Below are 18,416 nucleotides of genomic sequence, written 5' to 3' on the forward strand. Positions count from 1 at the left end.
AGGGGTGCACACACACAGAATGAGTGGGGATCAGGGTCAGATTGCTCCTGATGCTCAGGGAAGCCTGCCTGACCCTGCTCAGGTGTCTTCCCTGAAGGGTAGCTGGGTCCTTCTCTGCAGTGGGAAGTGGAAGGTTTGATGGATGCCCACTTTGCCATTCAGAACAAAGGGCTGCCTGCCCCCCCCCCCCAACGCCAGCAATGTCCTGGGGGCATTGGAGAGAGAGTGATGTCCTGGGACCCAAGCGGCAGCCTCCTTCTGGCCCTCAGTCTCCTCATCTCCAATGGGAGGCTGATCTGAAGGAGTTCAGAATCAGAAGGGATCTAAGAATCTAAGAGGTCACTTGGTCCAGGGCTCATTCTATGTAGGAATCCCTGCCCCTGCTGCCCTGGGGGGATGCCACACAACTCCTGATGGAACCCCTCCAGAAGTCATGCTGCCTTCCTTCCCAGGGGCCCATCGCCTCATTGAATAGTCATAGCTGTTAGAACCTACACGCGTTTATCCTTTGTTCTGTAATTATTTGTTAAGGTTCCTCTCTGGGTCAATGTCCCCGCCTAGTGGGTTATTAGCGTCCCTCTCAGGGCCACCAATCAATGAAGTGGTGCCGTTTTAGCTGAATATCCTTGAAGGCCAGTCCCATCCGTGGGTGCTGTCTGGGCAACTGTTACTGCCTGGCACCATACCACGTGCTGTGTATTGTCTGTCTCACGTAAGCTTTGCCACCACCTGGATGGGGCCAGTGTGCCTGTCCCCATTGTATATGGAGGCGGCAAGGTTCATGAGTTACCATGCCCATGGTAGCCAGCTTGTAAGTGGCAGAGCTGATCAAGTCCTCTCAAGCTCTGTGTCTTCCGCTAAGAAATACCTGATCTCAGTTACCCTGTCTGTAAAATGGGGATATTTCACCTGCCTGTTGGATTTATTATAAACCCTAACCAAATCGTATATGGAAAGCACTAAAGTTTTAGTTGCTGGCACCCAGTTCTGGCTTGATAAATGGTGGCCAGTGACTATGATACTGGGCACTGTCCCTTCCCGTTCCTTCCCTGCTGTGTGTCTCCACAAGGATACAGCCTCCTCCCTGGGTCTCTACCCTCTTTTCTCCAGAGCATGGGGCCGTACCTGCTCCCAGCAAGGAATGCTTTGGCCAAAGTAAGGTCAGAGGTGGCGGGGGCCTTTCCCCCAGGCCAAGCATGGCTAACCTGGACAGCTGGTAGTGTCCTTGCAGAGCTGCAGCGTCCTCGCTGTCCTGCCACTGCCCTAGTCCTGCCTCCCACACGTGGTAATTAAGCCCACAGCATCTAGTGTAAGCAAATAATAACAAGGGCATTATCTTTCTTTAGTCTCTGTTTGTCCTTGCCTATCATAAAGTAATTAAAATAATGAATGCCTTGTAAAACAATAGTTAAGAGGGCTGGCAAAGGGCATCATGTGCAATATACGTCTTGCGCTCTGAATTATTGATGCGTTGAAACCACTGTGACTGGGGAAGACTCCCTGCCTGCCGGCCCTTTTCCCGCAGGTTCTCTCCGCCAAGGTCCCAAGGCCTGCGGGGTGGCTGTGGGCCCTGAACCTCCAGGGCTGAGGAGCAGCTTGTGGCCATGGACCAGCTTTGACACATTGCTGGGGGGCGCTGCTCAGAGGGAGACGCAGGAGCCTCTGATTGGAGGGCTTTGCCCTGTCCCGACCTCTCCCTTGTCCACCCACATTCTCCAGTTCTGAAAGAAGCAGGTGGTTCTGTCCTGGGTGAAGGGGGAGGCTGGGAAAGATCCATGTCCCATTTTAGATCAGGGCAGGGATGATTAAGCCATGCCGGCACGATTAGGAACAGTGGTTCTCCAAGTGGGGTTCCCAGAGTGGGGTGCCAGACTGGCAGCATGAGTGTTCTCTGGGAACTTTTTAGAAATGCAGGTTCTGGCGTGGGGCCCAGCACTCTGTTTTAACAAGGCCTCCAGGTGGTTCTGATGCCCACTTGAACTTGAGAAGCACTGCTTTAGAGTGTCGTGGCTCAAGGAGAGGCGGGAGGTGGTAGGACTAATGAACTGAAAGTGCGTTGTGTGCATCTATGGGGCAGGCCCTCTTGTCCCCATCTTACGGGGGCCGGGGGGGTCCCATGCGCAGGAGAGCTGAAACTACACCTTCAGTTACTAAGGCTTTTAGTGAGGGCCCCTGGGTCAGGACCATTGTTATTTCCAGAACACCCACTTGTGCAGAATTTCCACATAGTCAAGACATAGGGTCCTAACAGGCCACTGAGATTGGCTCAGGCAGCAGACTCCACAGATGTCAGTAGGTGGCCCCAAATGTACCCACCCTGTGACTCTCTTACCACAGCCTCCTCTTAGACGATTTTAGCTTCCTGGGGCCAAATATACTTGGAAATGCAACATGAGCACCCAGTGGTGCTGATGCTTCTTCTGGCTTCCCGCTTCCCTGAGCCACGGGAGGCCGGATGGGGAGAACCCTGTGTCAGGAGCAGCTTCCTGCCTGCCTGCAAGTCCCCAAGAGGATGAGTCATCCCATGCCTCTCAGCTCTCCTTTCCTCACTCACCCCATCCCCACTCACTGCAGACAAAGGTTTTCACCTCTGCCTTGGCTTCTCTCCTGTGCTCCAACTCACAATGTCCCCAGGGTCTGTTTGCCTTCAAGATTAATTCCGTTTTTAAATTTTATAAAAGTTTATTTATTTATTTATTTATTTATTTATTTATTTATTTAGAGAGCAGGCAGTGGGGATGGGCAGAGAGAGGAAGAGAGAGGGAGAGAGAAAGAATCCCAAATGCATGGAGCCCGATTCAGGCTCAAACTCACGTTCTGTGAGATCGATCATAACGTGAGCCAAAATCAAGAGTCAGACGCTTAACCAACTGAGCCACCCAGGCGCCTCTTGAAAATTAATTCAAAGGTTTTAAATGGTGAATATAATTTGCTGGTATCTTTTTATACATCTGTACCTGCAGAAATGATATCAGTGGGTATTTGAGCAGGGGGGGCCCATTTAAATTTAAATTTAAAGTTTATATAACGAATGTGTTTCGTATAACCATGTGCCATGTAAAAAATATGTTGTCTATCTGAAATTCAAATTTCTCTAGGTGTCCTGTATTTTGTTTGGTAGTCCTAAGCACATTGAAGGGCTGGCTCTTATAACCCTTTTTATTTATTCATTCATGTTTATAGAGCCACCTATATGCAAGGCACACTTTTAGGCACTCAAGGTACAGCATTTGGTAGGGGAGGCAGACTGTAAGTAAAAAATAAAACTGAAAGGTGGTGCTGTTGGAAGGAAGGTTGGAATTAAAATTTTTTTAAATGTTTATTTTTGAAGGAGAGAGGGAGAGGGAGAGGGAGGGGGAGAGAGAGAGAGAGAGAGAGAGAGAGAGAGAGACAGAGTGCTAGTGGGGGAGGGGCAGAGAGAGAGAGAGAGAGAGAGAGAGAGAATCTGAAGCAGGCTCTAGGCTCTGAGCTATCAGCACAGAGCCTGATGCGGGGCTCAAACCCACCAGCTGTGAGATCATGACCTGAGCCGAAGTTAGATGCTTAACAGACTGAGCCACCAGGTGCCCCATAGGGTTGGAAGTTTCAAACGTTGCCAGAGAAGATTTCACTGAAAGGTGGTATTTGAGCAAAGACTTGAGGGAAGTGAGGGAGTAAGCCGTGACCTTCTGTGGGAGAAGAGTGTTTTAGGCAAAGGCACATTGTGTACAAAAGTGTGCAGTTTAGGGCCCCATGTGGGGCTCGGTTATTTGAAGAGGTCAGCCTTGTTTCCTCAAGCATGTTTTTAGCCATGAAGGGAGATTTATTCTCTTTTGTAATTAAAAAGGTCTGCGGGCACCTGGGTGGCTCAGTCAGTTGAGCGTCCGACTTTGGCTTAGGTCATGATCTCGAGGTTTGTGAGTTCGAGCTCCACATCAGGCTCACTGCTGTCAGTGAGGAGCCTGCTTTGGGTCCTCTGTCCCCCTCTCTCTCTGCCCTTCCCCCACTTGTGCTCTCTCAGAAATAAATAAAACATTTTAAAAAGTTATTGAAAAAGGTCTTATGTGGATTTCAGACACAGCTGGATTCAGGTGTTCAAATGATGACACCAGTATTCTATCACTTCTCCTAGGTTCCTCTGTGGTGGCTTCATTCTCAGGGAAGGGTTGCCTTTCCTGTTCTTTCCAGCAAAAGTCCCAGGCTTGAAGTGTATTGGGCTGGCATGGGTCATGTGACCATCACTGGCTCAATCTCTGTTTCCTGAGGGATGGAATGGAGTCTCCATTCCTGGGACAAGCGTGGGCCTTCAGTTCCTTTTGAACTATATGGATCGAGATGAGCAAATGGAGATTTCCTTCAGAAAGACAGGGTGCTCCTGTGAGGATGGTATGAATGGTGGGCGGCATGCCAACCTCGCCTCCTTGTAGTCACTCCATGACCCTAGACAGGATGCTCTCCCTACGGAACTTAGTGGTTGTTTTCTTTAAAGGGGAAAGAGAATAATTTCATTCTTCTTTCTTTCACAAAGATATTTTAAAAGGAAATAAAAGATTCTTTTAAAAAAGATAAAAAAGAAAACCAAAGCCATAGTCTATCCCACCTCCTCGCCCCTTGTACCTTCAAGCCGGCATCCATGTCAGCCAGGACCTTTCCAACTTTGATTCTTTTGGGTAGGTTGTGTTTACTAAATCCAGTTGGTTCCTGTTCTCAACCCTGTTCTCTCTGTTGCCAGGAGGCCCAGAAGATTAACAATGGCTCGAGCCAGGCGGATGGCACTCTCAAGCCAGTGGACGAAAAAGAGGAGGCAGTGGCAGCCGAGGTCGGCTGGATGACCTCTGTGAAGGACTGGGCGGGGGTGATGATATCTGCCCAGACACTGACTGGCAGAGTCCTGGTGAGTCCCCAACACCTTCCTCCTCAGGGAGGCCTGCTGTCTGGTCCATGATCCTACCATGTTTCCCAAGTCTTCTCTAAGCTACCCATTATTGGGGAATGGGGGTGAACAGCGGGTCATGGAGTAGAGGCTGGTTCTCTGTGCATGTAAGCCAGAGGTATGAGGGAGGATCTGTAGAGTGGGCCAGCACCTGGGGTGAAGGGGGTATGTTGGGGAGGATGTAGGACATTTCCTCTGCCAGCAGAGTGTGTGCATGCACACTCACACAAGTGTGCACACATACACCATGTGCACACACACATACATACACACACACACATACACACCTTGATAATCCTGGAGAGGAGAAGGGAGTCAAAGAAATTTGTGCTCAAAATTCCACAGAGAACCCATAAATGATAAATGCCAGGATCCATAGAGTTCTCGGCATGTGCCCATTGGCTCTGTCGGGTCTGCTCTGGGTCAGAAGTTTCCCTGAGAAGGATGCTGCATTCCAAATGATTTCTTATTACGATTCTGGAAGCTGTTTTGTACGGGCTGCCCTTCCTGGGCCTGAAGCTGGGGCTTGGTCAAGACTAATTTGACTCAAAGAATGAATGGGAGTGTCCTGACAGCTAGGTGAACCAAAGATAAGGCAGGGCCATTGGAAAATAGGTGCCACACCCAAGGTGTTTCATGGTGAGAGCTTGGTGAGGAGGTGACGATAGATGTGGGGAGATGGTAGAAGTTTCACCCGTCAGAATCCTTCTTGGGGACAACTCTACGTCATGTTTGGGATGACTATGCCACAAACCGCTTGAGGGAGGGACTATGACACTGACTGTCATGCTCGCATCACAAAGGTGGTGGCCAAACAGCTGTCAAGGAGGACAGGGTTCTGTTAACTGAGGGAGCTTTTGGGAGCAGAGCTTTCTGGAAAGTCCAGAAGCTGTGGTTGATGTTGATTGCTGGCACCATAGAAATGGGAGAGGTTTAAAGCTGTGGTTCTGGAGAGGAGGAGAGGGAAACTGACGAGGCCAGATGCTGCATGGAGGAGGACCTCCCGGGTCGGTGGGACCCAGGAGAGACCGGGTGGCACGGAGCGTCTAATGTGAGATTGTAGGTCGCTTGCCGCAGGCTCTGCTCCGTTACCAGCCTCCTCACCTCCCTGCACAGTCTTCTTCAGCAAAGGCTCCATTGCTGTTTCGTGCTTGTGTATGAGTGGATTCTGTGTGGGAAGCTGACGGAGGGTGAGTTCTGGGTCTGGGCATTCATGGGGAAAGAAATGCAGGCAGTGCATGCTATACCTGTGGTGGTGATGGTGGGTGAGGAACAGCAGACAATTTGGTTGCACAAATGTGACGCCTGTCGCTTCTGCATGGCCACTGTCGACAGCTCTAATTTTCTCCATCGGCATCAGCCGAGAGTTACCAGAATGACTTGGCTAGGCGTTTTTTGCGGCCCTGTGGAAAACAAGGAATGATCTACTTCCATTGCACCGTGGATGGAAGTTATTGACGGAATGTGTGGAGGAGAAACGCTGAGTACGAGCATCGTGTGGGTGTGCGTAGGGGGCGCTGAGTGTGGGGACACAGGGGCCATCAAGAAAGCCTCGTGGCGCTTCACCGGGTGGAGCCTTTGAGCTAAAATTTCCATTTCAAGATGAACTGAGCACATGCTTGATGACAGAGAAGATAATCCGAGATGGAAGCATCCCTGAGCTTGAAAATAAGAAAGGGACCACTTAGTGGGCCAGAAGCGGAGAAGAATACCTAAATAATACATAATAAAACAGAGAACATTTGAGATGAGCATTGAACTGTGAGCTAGCATCATGAATGTCTACACAGTAGAGGGGGTCATCCCAGAGTGAGGGAACAGTGGCAGCAGAGAAAGGGCGCGGAGCGTTGAGGGACCGAGGCCCAGGCGGCGAACAAGGAGGCACCTGAGGGGATAGAAGACCCGGAAGATGGGCTGGTGGCAGCTTGTCAGATCTTCAAATGCCCAGCCAAAGAATGCGGACTGAATTTTGCAGGAAAAGGAGATTTTGAGGGAGGGGCATCACGATTGGTGGTTGTGCCGAGAGAAACACAAGGAGACAAAGTAGGGAGCAGATTGGTGAGGCGGGAGCGCGACGTGCTAGGATCCGTCAGGACAGTGAGCTACCCCGCTGGGACAGGCCGTGAGCAGATGACCACAGGGGACCCGCCGCAGCCAGGCCTGAATGAGCACCACGCGGTGCAGGCAGGTGGGTGGACGTGGGTGGTGCTAGGGAAGCAGAACTAAGAGGCCAAGGGCACCAGTAGCCATGTTGACGCTACCGCTCATGGTAACGTTATCAAGAGCCTCCCGTGAGCCAGGCACTGTGTGCGGCACTACGCATTACGATCAGGTTGAAGGGCCAGGGCCATGTTGTATTTGTTCCGTCTCTCCCATTTTGCTGTTGTGTTGTCGGGGTTCATTACAAGGAAGCAAGCAAGCGGGTCTTATCGATGAATGTGTCTCCAGTTTGCAGTTGAGGAACCTAAAGCATAGGAAGGGCAGCAACTCGCCGAAGAGCATGCAGCCTTGAGTGACACAGCCAGGCTCGTACCTGCAGGCCTCTGGACTCCCCGTCTAGTGCTCTTTCCGTGTCATTACTTCCCAGGCGAAGATAATGCCTCTTCTTTTTCTAAGCCACTGTCAGCTGTCGCTTTGGCTGTGACATTTTGACATTACTGTCTGAGCCAGTTAGATCCTGAGGCTGTTTGGCCTGATTCTCTTAACATTTGCATGGACAAGCACAGTCTGCCTACGCCTCTTTGCCCCTGATGCCAGCTGCCCTCTGAAGGTCTCCTTGGAGAAAATCCTGCCCGGGCTGTTCTGGCTCCATCCTAGCAGGCCTGGTCCCGCTGCACAAAGAGAGCAGGCGTCTTGGTGCCTTCGGAACAGGCCTCTCCTTGAGGAGAGGGCGGGTGTCTGCTCTGAGTAGGGAGCAGATTTCACGTAGAAGTTTCAGTGCGCACGAGAAAGCATCTCTGTCTGTTCCGAACCCAAAGCTGTGTTTGTCTTGAGCTGTCCAAATGTTTATCCCTGCAACAATGGGATTAAAGCAAGACTAGACACCCAGCTGTTCAGAGTTTCCCTATTTAATGTTTAATTTTTTTTGACACCTGGCACAGGAGCTTGGCTGCCACACCTGGGCCCCTTTCTTACCTGTCTCATTGTCACAGGTGAGAGTGTCAAAGCTAGGCATTTGTGGGTAAGGCCCAGGTTGGGGAAGATTCTCCAGACGACCCCAGCACATCTATTGACTCACCTGCTGTCTGAGATCTCTCAGACAAGCACACCATTCATTCAGTGAGTGCTTATTTCTGACCTGCCCCAGACACTATTCCAGGCCCTGGGCATAGGAGATGAGCAACAGAGATCTAGGGGGTGAACTATTTGTATCGATAGACTAGATATAAAGTTGTTGAGCTCAGTGTGAATAAGAATAAATGATAGTCACCACTCCCCAATGCTTTTTATGGTTCACACCTGGAGCTTCAGCATTGGGGCTCGGAATAGCCTGCCTGGTTCTCCTGCCATGGTAGTCAGGCTTAGCTTCATAAAAATAGCAAGACTGGACAGAGTCTTGGAGCACATGGCTGAGGGGTTCTGCATCAAAGCGGACACCAGGCTGGCAAGGGTTACTGCTTCCTTTATCTTTCAAATTTTTTTAAATGTTTATTTTTGAGAGAGAGACAGAGACAGAGACAGAGAGCAAGCAAGGGAGGGGCAGAGGGAGAGGGAGACACAGAATCCAAAGCAGGCTCCAGGCTCTGAGCTGTCAGCACAGAGCCCAACGCGGGGCTCAAACTCACCAACTGTGAGATCATGACCTGAGCCAAAGTTGGATGCTTAACCGACTGAGCCACCCAAGTGCCTCTCCTTTATCTTTTTTAAAAATTAAAAATATTTATTATTTTCTGGCTATAAAAAGGATGCATGCTTATTTCAGAACTGGGGAGTATATTGGAAGAATTGGTGACAAAATCCACTTTGGGGCTTGGGGTTGGCCCACACTGAGGGACATTTCAGGGGCAGTAAATGCCATGGAGATAACTCCTAGCTGTTTGGGCATTGCTGGGACTTTGTTCACTCCATGTCGTGTTTTCCCTTGTATGCACAGACTCCGGGGATAAGTGGTTCTCTGTGCCAGGGATTGCTGTGGTCTTCCTGCGGACCTTCAGTGAACACGAAGTTGGGAAAGGGATGATGGCCCTCTCCTTGTAGTGGCTGCTGCGAGCCACGTTCGTGGCCCACTGAAAACACACAGCATCTCAGGATTTACATTCCATGTGTTCACATCCCCTGGACTTCACGTCTGTGTCTCTTTGCTCATTTCCCCTTTGTCCTGATTTCCTTATTCTCTCCTATTCAGACTTTACATGTATGTGGCTATGTACTCCATTACAGTTTTGTGAGCTAAATGAAATCTTTCTAAGAATAAGGCAGTATACTGAAGTAAAGAGGGCAAGAAACAGAGTAGGCTTTTGTATTGTTCGGTTGTACTTTATAAAATCATTAGCAAAAATCAATATTAGAGACAGTCTACTTCAGGGTTGGTAAGGTGTTCAGTCAAGGGCCAGATAGTAAAGATTTTAGGCTTTGCAGACCATAGGGACTCTGTCCCAGCTACTCAACTCTGCCATTGTAATTTGAAAGCAGCTATGGACAATACATGAGTGTGACTGTGTTCCAATGAAACTTTACAAAAACAGGCGGTGGGCCAGATCCTTTTTCATAGTCACAGGTTTCCGATCATGGTCTATTCAATTCCTTATTTAATAAATAAAGAAATTGAAAGGCAGAAATTGGAAGAACTTCCTTAGGAAGGAATTTTCTAAGGTAATACTGCACAGGAGTGACAGTCCCAGAGAACCCATTTGTAATGAGAAAAGTTACAGACACACAGATACACCCATGGCTAAATGTGGACACACACATACACTCACCCCACCTCTGTTAAACATCTTGTTTCCGAATATTCATATTAATTTCTACATTGATCTCAGAGAGGCTATCTCCCTAAGAAAAAACTATGCATCATGGCCAAGCATGGCCTCACCTCTAGGTGTGAGTCGTAGTATCTACGTTGCCTGCACCGGACCTCAGTCCCTTTACACGGTCACTGCTTTGTGCTTCTCTTTAAAGACTACTTTTGCCCGTACAATCATCAGCTCCTTGAGCAAAGATAGAACTCTTAGAATTCACTCTGTTTGGCTATTTTCCCCCTACTTCCCATGCCACTACATTTAAATATTCCTCCAGGAAACATGTAAATCGAACCCATGAACTGAGAAGATAGGCTATACTTGCTTTACCATCTTTGGGATGATTTATTGAAGAAAGAGAAAGAAAAACACCAGTCTTTTCCTTTATCTTCCCCCAAACATCGCATGTGTGGCATTTTACATTAACATTATATACGTAGTCTGGGCCGTCCATCTTTATCTCCTAGAGCCCAAAAGAAAATATGTATCAACTACATCTTTCAAATAGAAATAATCCTATTGGCTTAATAGAGTTAAATAGACACGTTCTCTGCGGTGCCATTTGCACATGAAATTGGACTAGTTGAACAAAATGGGGGTGCGCATGGGCATATGCTTAATCGAATATGTGACATTTATTGCCTTCATTTCTCCCTTTAGGTGACTCACAGTGCTGCTGACACATCTCAACAGCATCCTCTCCTTTTCCGTTGCAGGGCTGCCTGGTGGCAAATTCACGCACAGCTCACATTTCCATCTCTGTCTTCCTCTCATTCATGCCCCCTCCCCCTTTTTATTGCATTTTAAGCAAATCTGCATAAAATTTTTCTATCACCTACAAATGTCCTATGTGGTGGAAAGACCTGAGGTGTCATGGGCCTGCATTCTTAGTAAGAATGTTCTCATAGTAAATAGATAGACCCCACTGTCTGTACACTTGGAGGTAAATTGGGATTTTGTTTGAGGTTGTTTTTTTTTTTTTTTTTAAACTCCCCTAAGTGAGGCTTCTCTTAAAGGAAATGCATGGCAGTCCCTCTTCGGGACTTAATAATGGCTCTTCATTTTATCCTGTGCAAAGAGTTTATATTTTGGATATGAACCAATAAGTCAAGGAAGGTGTGCTTTCTTTATATCATTAAACATGAAATGTTGTCTTCACCTGTTGAAAGATGCACTGGCTTGCACTAGATTTGTTGCTGGTGACGCCGCACCATTGGGTGAGAAAACGTGAGTCACAGAAGTCACTGAATCCAACAGGCACTCATGATAGGTGGTGAGCTGCCTGTCACCGGAGATGTTCAAAGAGAGGCAGGATCACATTTGGTGCCGTTTGTGACAGTTGGTCGGACTTCATCCTCACTGCTTTAATTAGGTTCTACAGAAAACTGGATCTAGGAGATGCTCTAGGATAAAAATGGTTCCCTGGAACTTGGACAGACTTCATTGCTCTCCCCTTCGTGAGATTGTCAATGCATAGCAACGTGTAAAGCTCAAAGAAGTCCTGCAGTAAGAAGGCAGACTTTGCTTTGCCCAGCGTTCCCCTTTCCTGTTTCACCAGGGAACCCTTTCCTCGTGAAACACCTGTAAGGCATCATAAAGAACGCACTTTGGGAAACACTTAAATAGCCCAGGGATTGGCAAACTACAACCCATGGGCCAAATCTAGCTCACTGCCTGTTTTGTACGGCTCACAAGCTAAGGGTGGTTTTTACATTTTTAATGGTGTTTTAAAAAATCAAGAGAAGAATATTTTGTGACATGTGGAATTATATGAAATTCAAATTTCAGTGTTCATAAACAAAGCTTTATTGGGACACAGCCATGCTCACTCATTTACATATTGTCTGTGGCTGCTTTTGCAACGTGCTGCAACGGCGGAATTGAGTAGTATCCACAGAGTCCAAAATACCCGCCAGCCTAAAATAGTTACTGTCTGGCCCTGTACAGAAAAAGCTTGCCAGTCCCTGAACTAGATCATTAAGTTCCCCTCTGCTCCAGGACTGTCTCCAAGTAGTCAGCGAGACTTGCCCTATGGTTCCTCAGAGCACAACGGATAAGGGGTACCATCTAGCCCCTCAGGGAGACATTTATTTCACAGTCTAAACCAAATGATGTGGTAGAGATGGGGAGACGGAGGCCAGAGCCAGGTGGGCCTCAAAGCTCTACAGCAGGTTCCCAGCTGGCTCAGTTTATGGATTTCCCCTTCCCAAGGTCAGTGGGGCGTGTCTGGGAATTCTGTGGTAGGGTCACTCCCTGTAACTCCACCTGCCTTCATTCCCCTGCAGTCGAGCCCACCCCAGGCCCTGCCCAGCAGCCCGGAGTCCGGTTCCTACCATGGAGGACACCCCCAGTTCTGGCCTGCAGGCCAGGTGCCTCGGCCACACTACACTGGCTGCTCGTATGCACTGCTGGTCTGCGGGCCACGTGATCCGTGAGCCGGCCTCTCCAGCGCATTCTGTAAGGAGCAGCTGTTAATTTTACTAGCTGGTGTGTTGGCTCCTCTGGCCTCCCCTGTGAAAATGAAGGAGAGTTTCAGAAGTGAATCCTCAGACGGCTCTGGGAAGAGGAAGAGCCTTCTGGCCCAGGAGCAGCCTGCTTCGTCCTGGCTGTTTATCTCTGACTCCCAGGGGCCTCTGGGCTCTGGTGGGAAGCACTTCTGCCCCACTGCCTCTCTCCTCTGGAGTTTCTGGCGGGGAGTGGGTACCCATGTAGTCCTCCTACATTATCTGTCCATTCCTTCATCTGTATCCCTTCATCCGTCTGTCCTGTCCACGACTTCTACTGGTGTTCCCAAGCACATGGGATTGAATGAGCACAAAGTGGGTGTCTGGTGAACAAGCCAGGGCACTGCAGGACTTTCCCTTGCTAGTCACCCTTGCTTCTGCCCTTTCTGTTTCAGCCTCCGTGTCTGGGCTGGGAGACAGGAGCCCCGCCCCTTTGCTAAGCCAGCATTATCTGACCTGGGGCTCCTACTCTCTTTTGATCTCCATCTGGCTCTTTATGTCTTTTTCTCATTTGATTGGAACCAACAAGGAGGACATGTAGAGCACTCAGCATCCCCAGCATTTCCACCTCCTGCTTTCCTCCCTTCCTGGGACATGCATCCTCAGGAAAGGATGCTGAGGGCTGGTGTGCATGGTAGGAACCCAGCCTCTGCGGCCATTCTACTGAGTCCCAGATCTGCCACTCCCTAGGGCTTTTACCCTGGGCTGGTTGCTTCCATTTTGGTGCCTCAGTTTCCTTATCTGTCCAGTGGGTGTCATAATAGTCCCTGCTTCTTAATGTTGTAAGAATTTGATGCATCAGTGCATATTTGATGTTTAGAAGAGTGGCTATTATGTGGTGGGTGCTTACTAAGCATTAGCTATTATTGTTTTGGTCATTGTTGTGTGAGCCCAGTGACACACCATGGAGGAAATGGGCTGGTGTGGAGACACACGGGGTTGGAGAGTGGAGGATAAATCCTTTCCTGCAACAGATGTGGAGCGGCCTTCGGCTCTCACCAGAGTCAGATGTCCTCTCAGGATGCTGAACCAGCTCTGGGCATGGTCGTTTGAAAGGGGTCTGAGAATCCCAGGCAGGCCCTGGTTTGGGTCCAGCCAGCTGATGCTCCATGCACACAAATTCCATGCACACAAATTCAGGCCATCATTTCTGAAGCCGGCTCATGTCAAGTCGGCCAGGAAATTCTCACTTCATGTGGCCTTCCGGAGCTGGCTGGGGTCTGGAGGGCAGGCTGGGCCCACCCTGGGAGCCATACATTATAGGTGTATGTGCCATAGGAAATGTCTTGGCAGGATGACACATGGGTCTTGTAAAAAGAGGGTCAAGTACACTCACTGCGGTCCCCATGTCTGGTCCTTCCTGGATGTGAGGCGAGGCTGCCAGACACAGAGCTGGTTTCAGAGAACACATCAGCCCCAGTATGTGGGGAGGTGTCTTCCACATTCGTTTTGTCGGGCAGCGACCACAAATCTGTTGAAAGGGTGCAGGGAAGTGTGCTGTCACCAGGAGAGGACACAGATTCTGCTGTACGTGTAAGGCATCTCCTTTGAGCTATTCATTCATTCCTTCAGACATTCCTGGAGGATCTGCTAGGTGTCAGACGTTATTTAAGGCGCTGGACACATGTTGGTTCTTCTAGCAAAGCTTGCAAAGTGAAATCATCCAAAGTGTTGAAAGTGCAAATGTTATGTCTGCATTTTGCACCAGGAGAGGACACAGATTCTGCTGTACGTGTAAGGCATCTCCTTTGAGCTATTCATTCATTCCTTCAGACATTCCTGGAGGATCTGCTAGGTGTCAGACGTTATTTAAGGCGCTGGACACATGTTGGTTCTTCTAGCAAAGCTTGCAAAGTGAAATCATCCAAAGTGTTGAAAGTGCAAATGTTATGTCTGCATTTTGCTACAATGCTCTGGGTGGCAAGATTTTTGAAGTAGTTTGGTCATAAATCAGAGCCCATGACCTCTCCATCAGTCCTTGGACAAGCCTGGGAGCCCCACACTTCTGGTCCCGATCACACATCCTGTGCTGGACCCAAGAGGCCTGAGCAAATGTGTTTCTATGACTAATGTTAAACTAGCTTCTCCTTTGCCAACCGGTAAAAGCTGGCACCCCCTGGAGGCTTTGTCGGAAATGGTATGTCTGTATTTGGAGCCCACCATCTTGTGCTGGGAGAGTTTTCTCACTTGGCTCTTCTCCCAGGGCCTTTGGAGGATGCCAATGGTTTAGCAGACCCTATTTGCCAGAAAAATACCCCAGTGGACTGAGACTCTCCTTGGAGCCTCCCTGTCAGCTGTGCGGAAGTTCGTTCAGCAGGGAGACCCCAAAATAGAGATGATGCTGATGACAAAGTCGCCAGCCGTTGTCGTTGCTGGGGGCACGTGCTTGGAAAGTCACACTCGGGACCACACGCAAGCTGACGCTTCCAAGTTTAGTTTACTAGGCTATGTTTAGGAGGACGCAGACTGACTCGTGCCTACAGGCCCCACACATCCCAATTTGGTGCGCTAGAAGCCCCATTTTTAGGGTGTGGGTCCAGAATGAGGCTTTCCTCAGAAAAACAACTACGTCAGGGGAATGACAACAACAGAAACCCACCATTTGCCCTAAAATTTTATTGCAAAGTATGTCCTCTAGAACTTGAGTAGTGAGGGAACTAGGGCAGGACATTTGCTTGTCCTTCTTTCTTAAGGAATCAGGCCGGTCGAAAACTCCATTAAGTGCACCCAGGCCCATCTCTTTGCTCATCCAGTTAATTTTAGTTCATAAAATTGGCCTGGTGCTGATGTGGAAGATCACGACTAAGCTGGGAGGCTGGGGGCCTGTCTGAAGGGAAGCTTGGTTCCCAGTTCCCAAGCCTGATGGGACACGGGTCTTCCCCTCGGGCACCAGAGTTTACCTGTCAACTATATGTGCCTCCTCCCTGGGCAAGCAGACCTCTGAGCCTTCGTTGTTCATTGCACATGGGTGAATCCAGAAGTGAGTGGACTGGTCATACTGGTTTCTTGCACCTGGGGAGAATCCGGGGTCTAGTGGATTCCTCTGAAGGGTTGAGAAAGCCTCAGCTTCCTAGAACTATTCCCAGCCTGCCTTAGCAAAGAGGCTGAATTTTGACCTTTCCCCATTTCTCTTTTTAGCTTTTTTCTTTCCTTCTTCTTCCCTCCCTCCCTCCCTCCCTCCTTTCTTTCTTTCTTTTTCTTTCTTTCTTTCTTTCTTTCTTTCTTTCTTTCTTTCTTTCTTTCTCTTTCTTTCTTTCTCTCTCTCTTTCTCTTCTCTCTTCTTTCTTTCTTTCTTTCTTTCTTTCTTTTCCTTCCTTCCTTCCTTCCTTCCTTCCTTCCTTCCTTCCTTCCTTCCGGCTCTTGGTGAAGTGGCTGTCCTATGGGAAACAGAGAGCAACTCATTGAAAGAGGGAGAAGAAGAAAAGGCCCTGTTCCCACACTACCTTCCCTCAAATTCAGGCTTCACTTACATTAAAAATAGCTTGAGACAGAGGCTGAATCACAATAGGGTGGCGTTTCAGAGGCCAGTCTGCTGGCTTCCTGGCTGCCACATGAACCTGCTAGGCTTGTCGGTCTCTGGGCCCTGACTTGCACAGGAAGGCGTGGGGTTTGGAATCCCACTGGGAGGGATCCAGACCATTCTCCTTGTGTGTCATGCTAGATCTATCTGGAGCTAATTATATCCGCTGGGCACTCACAGAGCCTTCTCTCTGGGATTGTGCCCTGGGGTGGAAAAGAACTTCCTGCAAAGGAAAGGGGCTGTTTTCAGGGGCTGTCACATCCCACAGGCACCATGTGGGCTCCTGGGGAAGCTGCCATGAGGTTATTGTCTCCCTCTGAGCCGTGAGGTGGGCAACTTGGTGACCTTAGACCTGTCCAGGAGGAAAGCTTGGATCATTAGAAAAAAAGGCAAACAGTTTGCTCCCCTAGGTTCATGTGGTGTGTGTCTCTGGGCTTTGGGGACCATTGATAGTGTTGGAGATCAATTTGAGAAATAAGAGGAGAGGTTGCAATCACTTTCTTTCATCTGAGGAACTGTGGTCAGTGGAAAACTAACTGAGTTCTTATCCTGGCTCTGCCGTAACCTTCCTGGTGACCTTGGGCAAGTCAATTCCCTTTTAAGGTCTTGGTGTCTCCATGAACAAAACAAGAGGGTAGCAATAGTTTATTCCCTTGCAGCCCCAAATGTTTCTATGTTTTCTCATTCCCTCTACTGTCCTTCCATCCATAAAGGCAGCGAGGGTTGACCTCAGACCTTTAGTGCACCTGGCAACGTGCTAGGCACTGAGAGCTTCAAAAGGAGAAAGAAGTATAGTCTTTTTCTCATCGGCTGGAGTAAGTGAAGAGAAGCAAGAGATAGTCCAGCAGCGTGGTGTCCCCATGTGGCCCTTCCCTGGCTTTGTGTTTTGCTTATTTATTTATTAGTTTATTTACTTATTTTGAGAGAGAGAGAGAGAGAGAGAGAGAGAGACAGAGAGAGAGAGAGAGAGAGAGAACGCACAAGCTGGGGAGGGGCAGAGAAAGGGAGAGAGAGAATCCCAAGCAGGCTCCGTGCCATTGGCTCAGAGCCCGATGCAGGGCCCGAACTCACAAACTATGAGATGGTGACCCGAGCCATGCTCAAGAGGCAGACACTTAACCAACGGAGCCTCTCAGGCGCCTGTCGTTTAAGATAAAAATCTAAAACTCTTCCTTTGTGATAAGGCCTCTGCCTCACACTCACCTAAGGTTCTTTTCTTTCTGGACTTCTTTCCAGGTGGATGTCTGTGTGCAGAAAAGGAGGCTTCTGGCCTGTGAGTGTGGAGTCAGGTGGGAGGAACAATGCGGTGGGAGCAGGGGTCACATCCTGAAGGCTGGACCCTCCCAGGGGAAGTGCAGGCTTCTTTTAAACCATTTCAGTCTTGGATCCTCCTTGAGTTAGCTTTAAACAGTCGGAAACCCCTGAGGGGATCATGTTCCGACTTGGTAACCACACTAGCACCAAAACTGACTTTAAGAAAAGCCTTCTTTCCGACTGAGCAGCCTCTGGTTGGGAGACCTTGAGTGAGATGCAGCCTCCGTCCTTTGCTTTGGCAGAACTGCTGCGGAAGAAGTCACCGTGTTCCTGGAAGTCTGTTCCTCTTCTGGAGGTAGAAGTGCTACCTATAAACAGAAGAGGCACATTTATTTAAAGTGGTTAGTGGCAGAGACACCCAGGAGGGGCTGAGCAGTAGGGAAGATTACTGTGGTGAAAATCATTGTTTTATTTCTGGAGCAAGGTGGTGCACCCCGGGGGCTGGAAGGAGCCGCCAGGCTAACCCCCAGATTCATAGCAAGGGTGTCAACGCTATGGGTGGTTGATGGACTTGACATGGTGGGAGTTCCCCAAATGAAGCTTCATTTTAGGTGAACTTCAGTGAACTTACAAAACAACCACAGCAAATCCTCAGCTGACTATTCCAAGTATTCCTGATATAATTAACATGATTGAAGCAAAGACTGTCTGAATCCTTGGGAGTAAGGACTAAGCAGTTTCCTGGAGGCTAAGTTATAAAACACCACTGTTCCTCTGACCTGTGCCCACTTTGCAAACCAGTGGGTTTATCTGGTGGTTTTTCCAGAAATTTCAGTGCTAAAGCAGGTTTCCATAGCATCCTGGCCCAGAGGGAGTTGCTGTACTGGGGGATCAGGGACATCTCCAGCAAGCAAACCTTGTGGAGGCAGCTAGGTAAGCCATCCATCCAGCCCCCAAAGATACAATTCCTCTTCCCTGGGGCTTGATAGAGAGATCCAGATAGAGAGACCAGAAATAAATAAGAAACTAGATTCCCTTTCACTTAACTTTCTTTCAGACACAGCCTCTGGTGCTAATTATTTCTGCAGTAGATTTTGTCAGGCCTCGAATCCCTTTCCTTTTGCCATAGGTGGTATAGAGATGCAAAATGACACGAGAAACAATCCGCTTTCCTGAAAGATAATTTTGTGTACATTAAACAGACACATTAAGCCATTTATAAGTGAGCTGTTTGTTCTTAGGGAGCTGGAGGAAATCTGAATTTCTAA

General features: G+C 48.8%; 1 protein-coding gene across 5 annotated transcripts in view; it reads left to right on the forward strand.

Moving 5' to 3' along the window:
• Positions 1-18,416, forward strand: part of KCNMA1 (potassium calcium-activated channel subfamily M alpha 1) — a 734,126-nt gene that overhangs the window by 218,381 nt on the left and 497,329 nt on the right. For all 5 annotated transcript variants that reach the window (XM_030334400.1, XM_030334401.1, XM_030334398.1 and 2 more), the window contains exon 2: positions 4,712-4,873. In XM_030334400.1, the coding sequence (XP_030190260.1) occupies positions 4,712-4,873 (162 nt within the window). The remainder of the gene's footprint in view (positions 1-4,711; positions 4,874-18,416) is intronic.

This window comes from Lynx canadensis, chromosome D2 (assembly GCF_007474595.2).
Source record: "Lynx canadensis isolate LIC74 chromosome D2, mLynCan4.pri.v2, whole genome shotgun sequence".
Lineage (NCBI taxonomy): Eukaryota > Metazoa > Chordata > Mammalia > Carnivora > Felidae > Lynx > Lynx canadensis.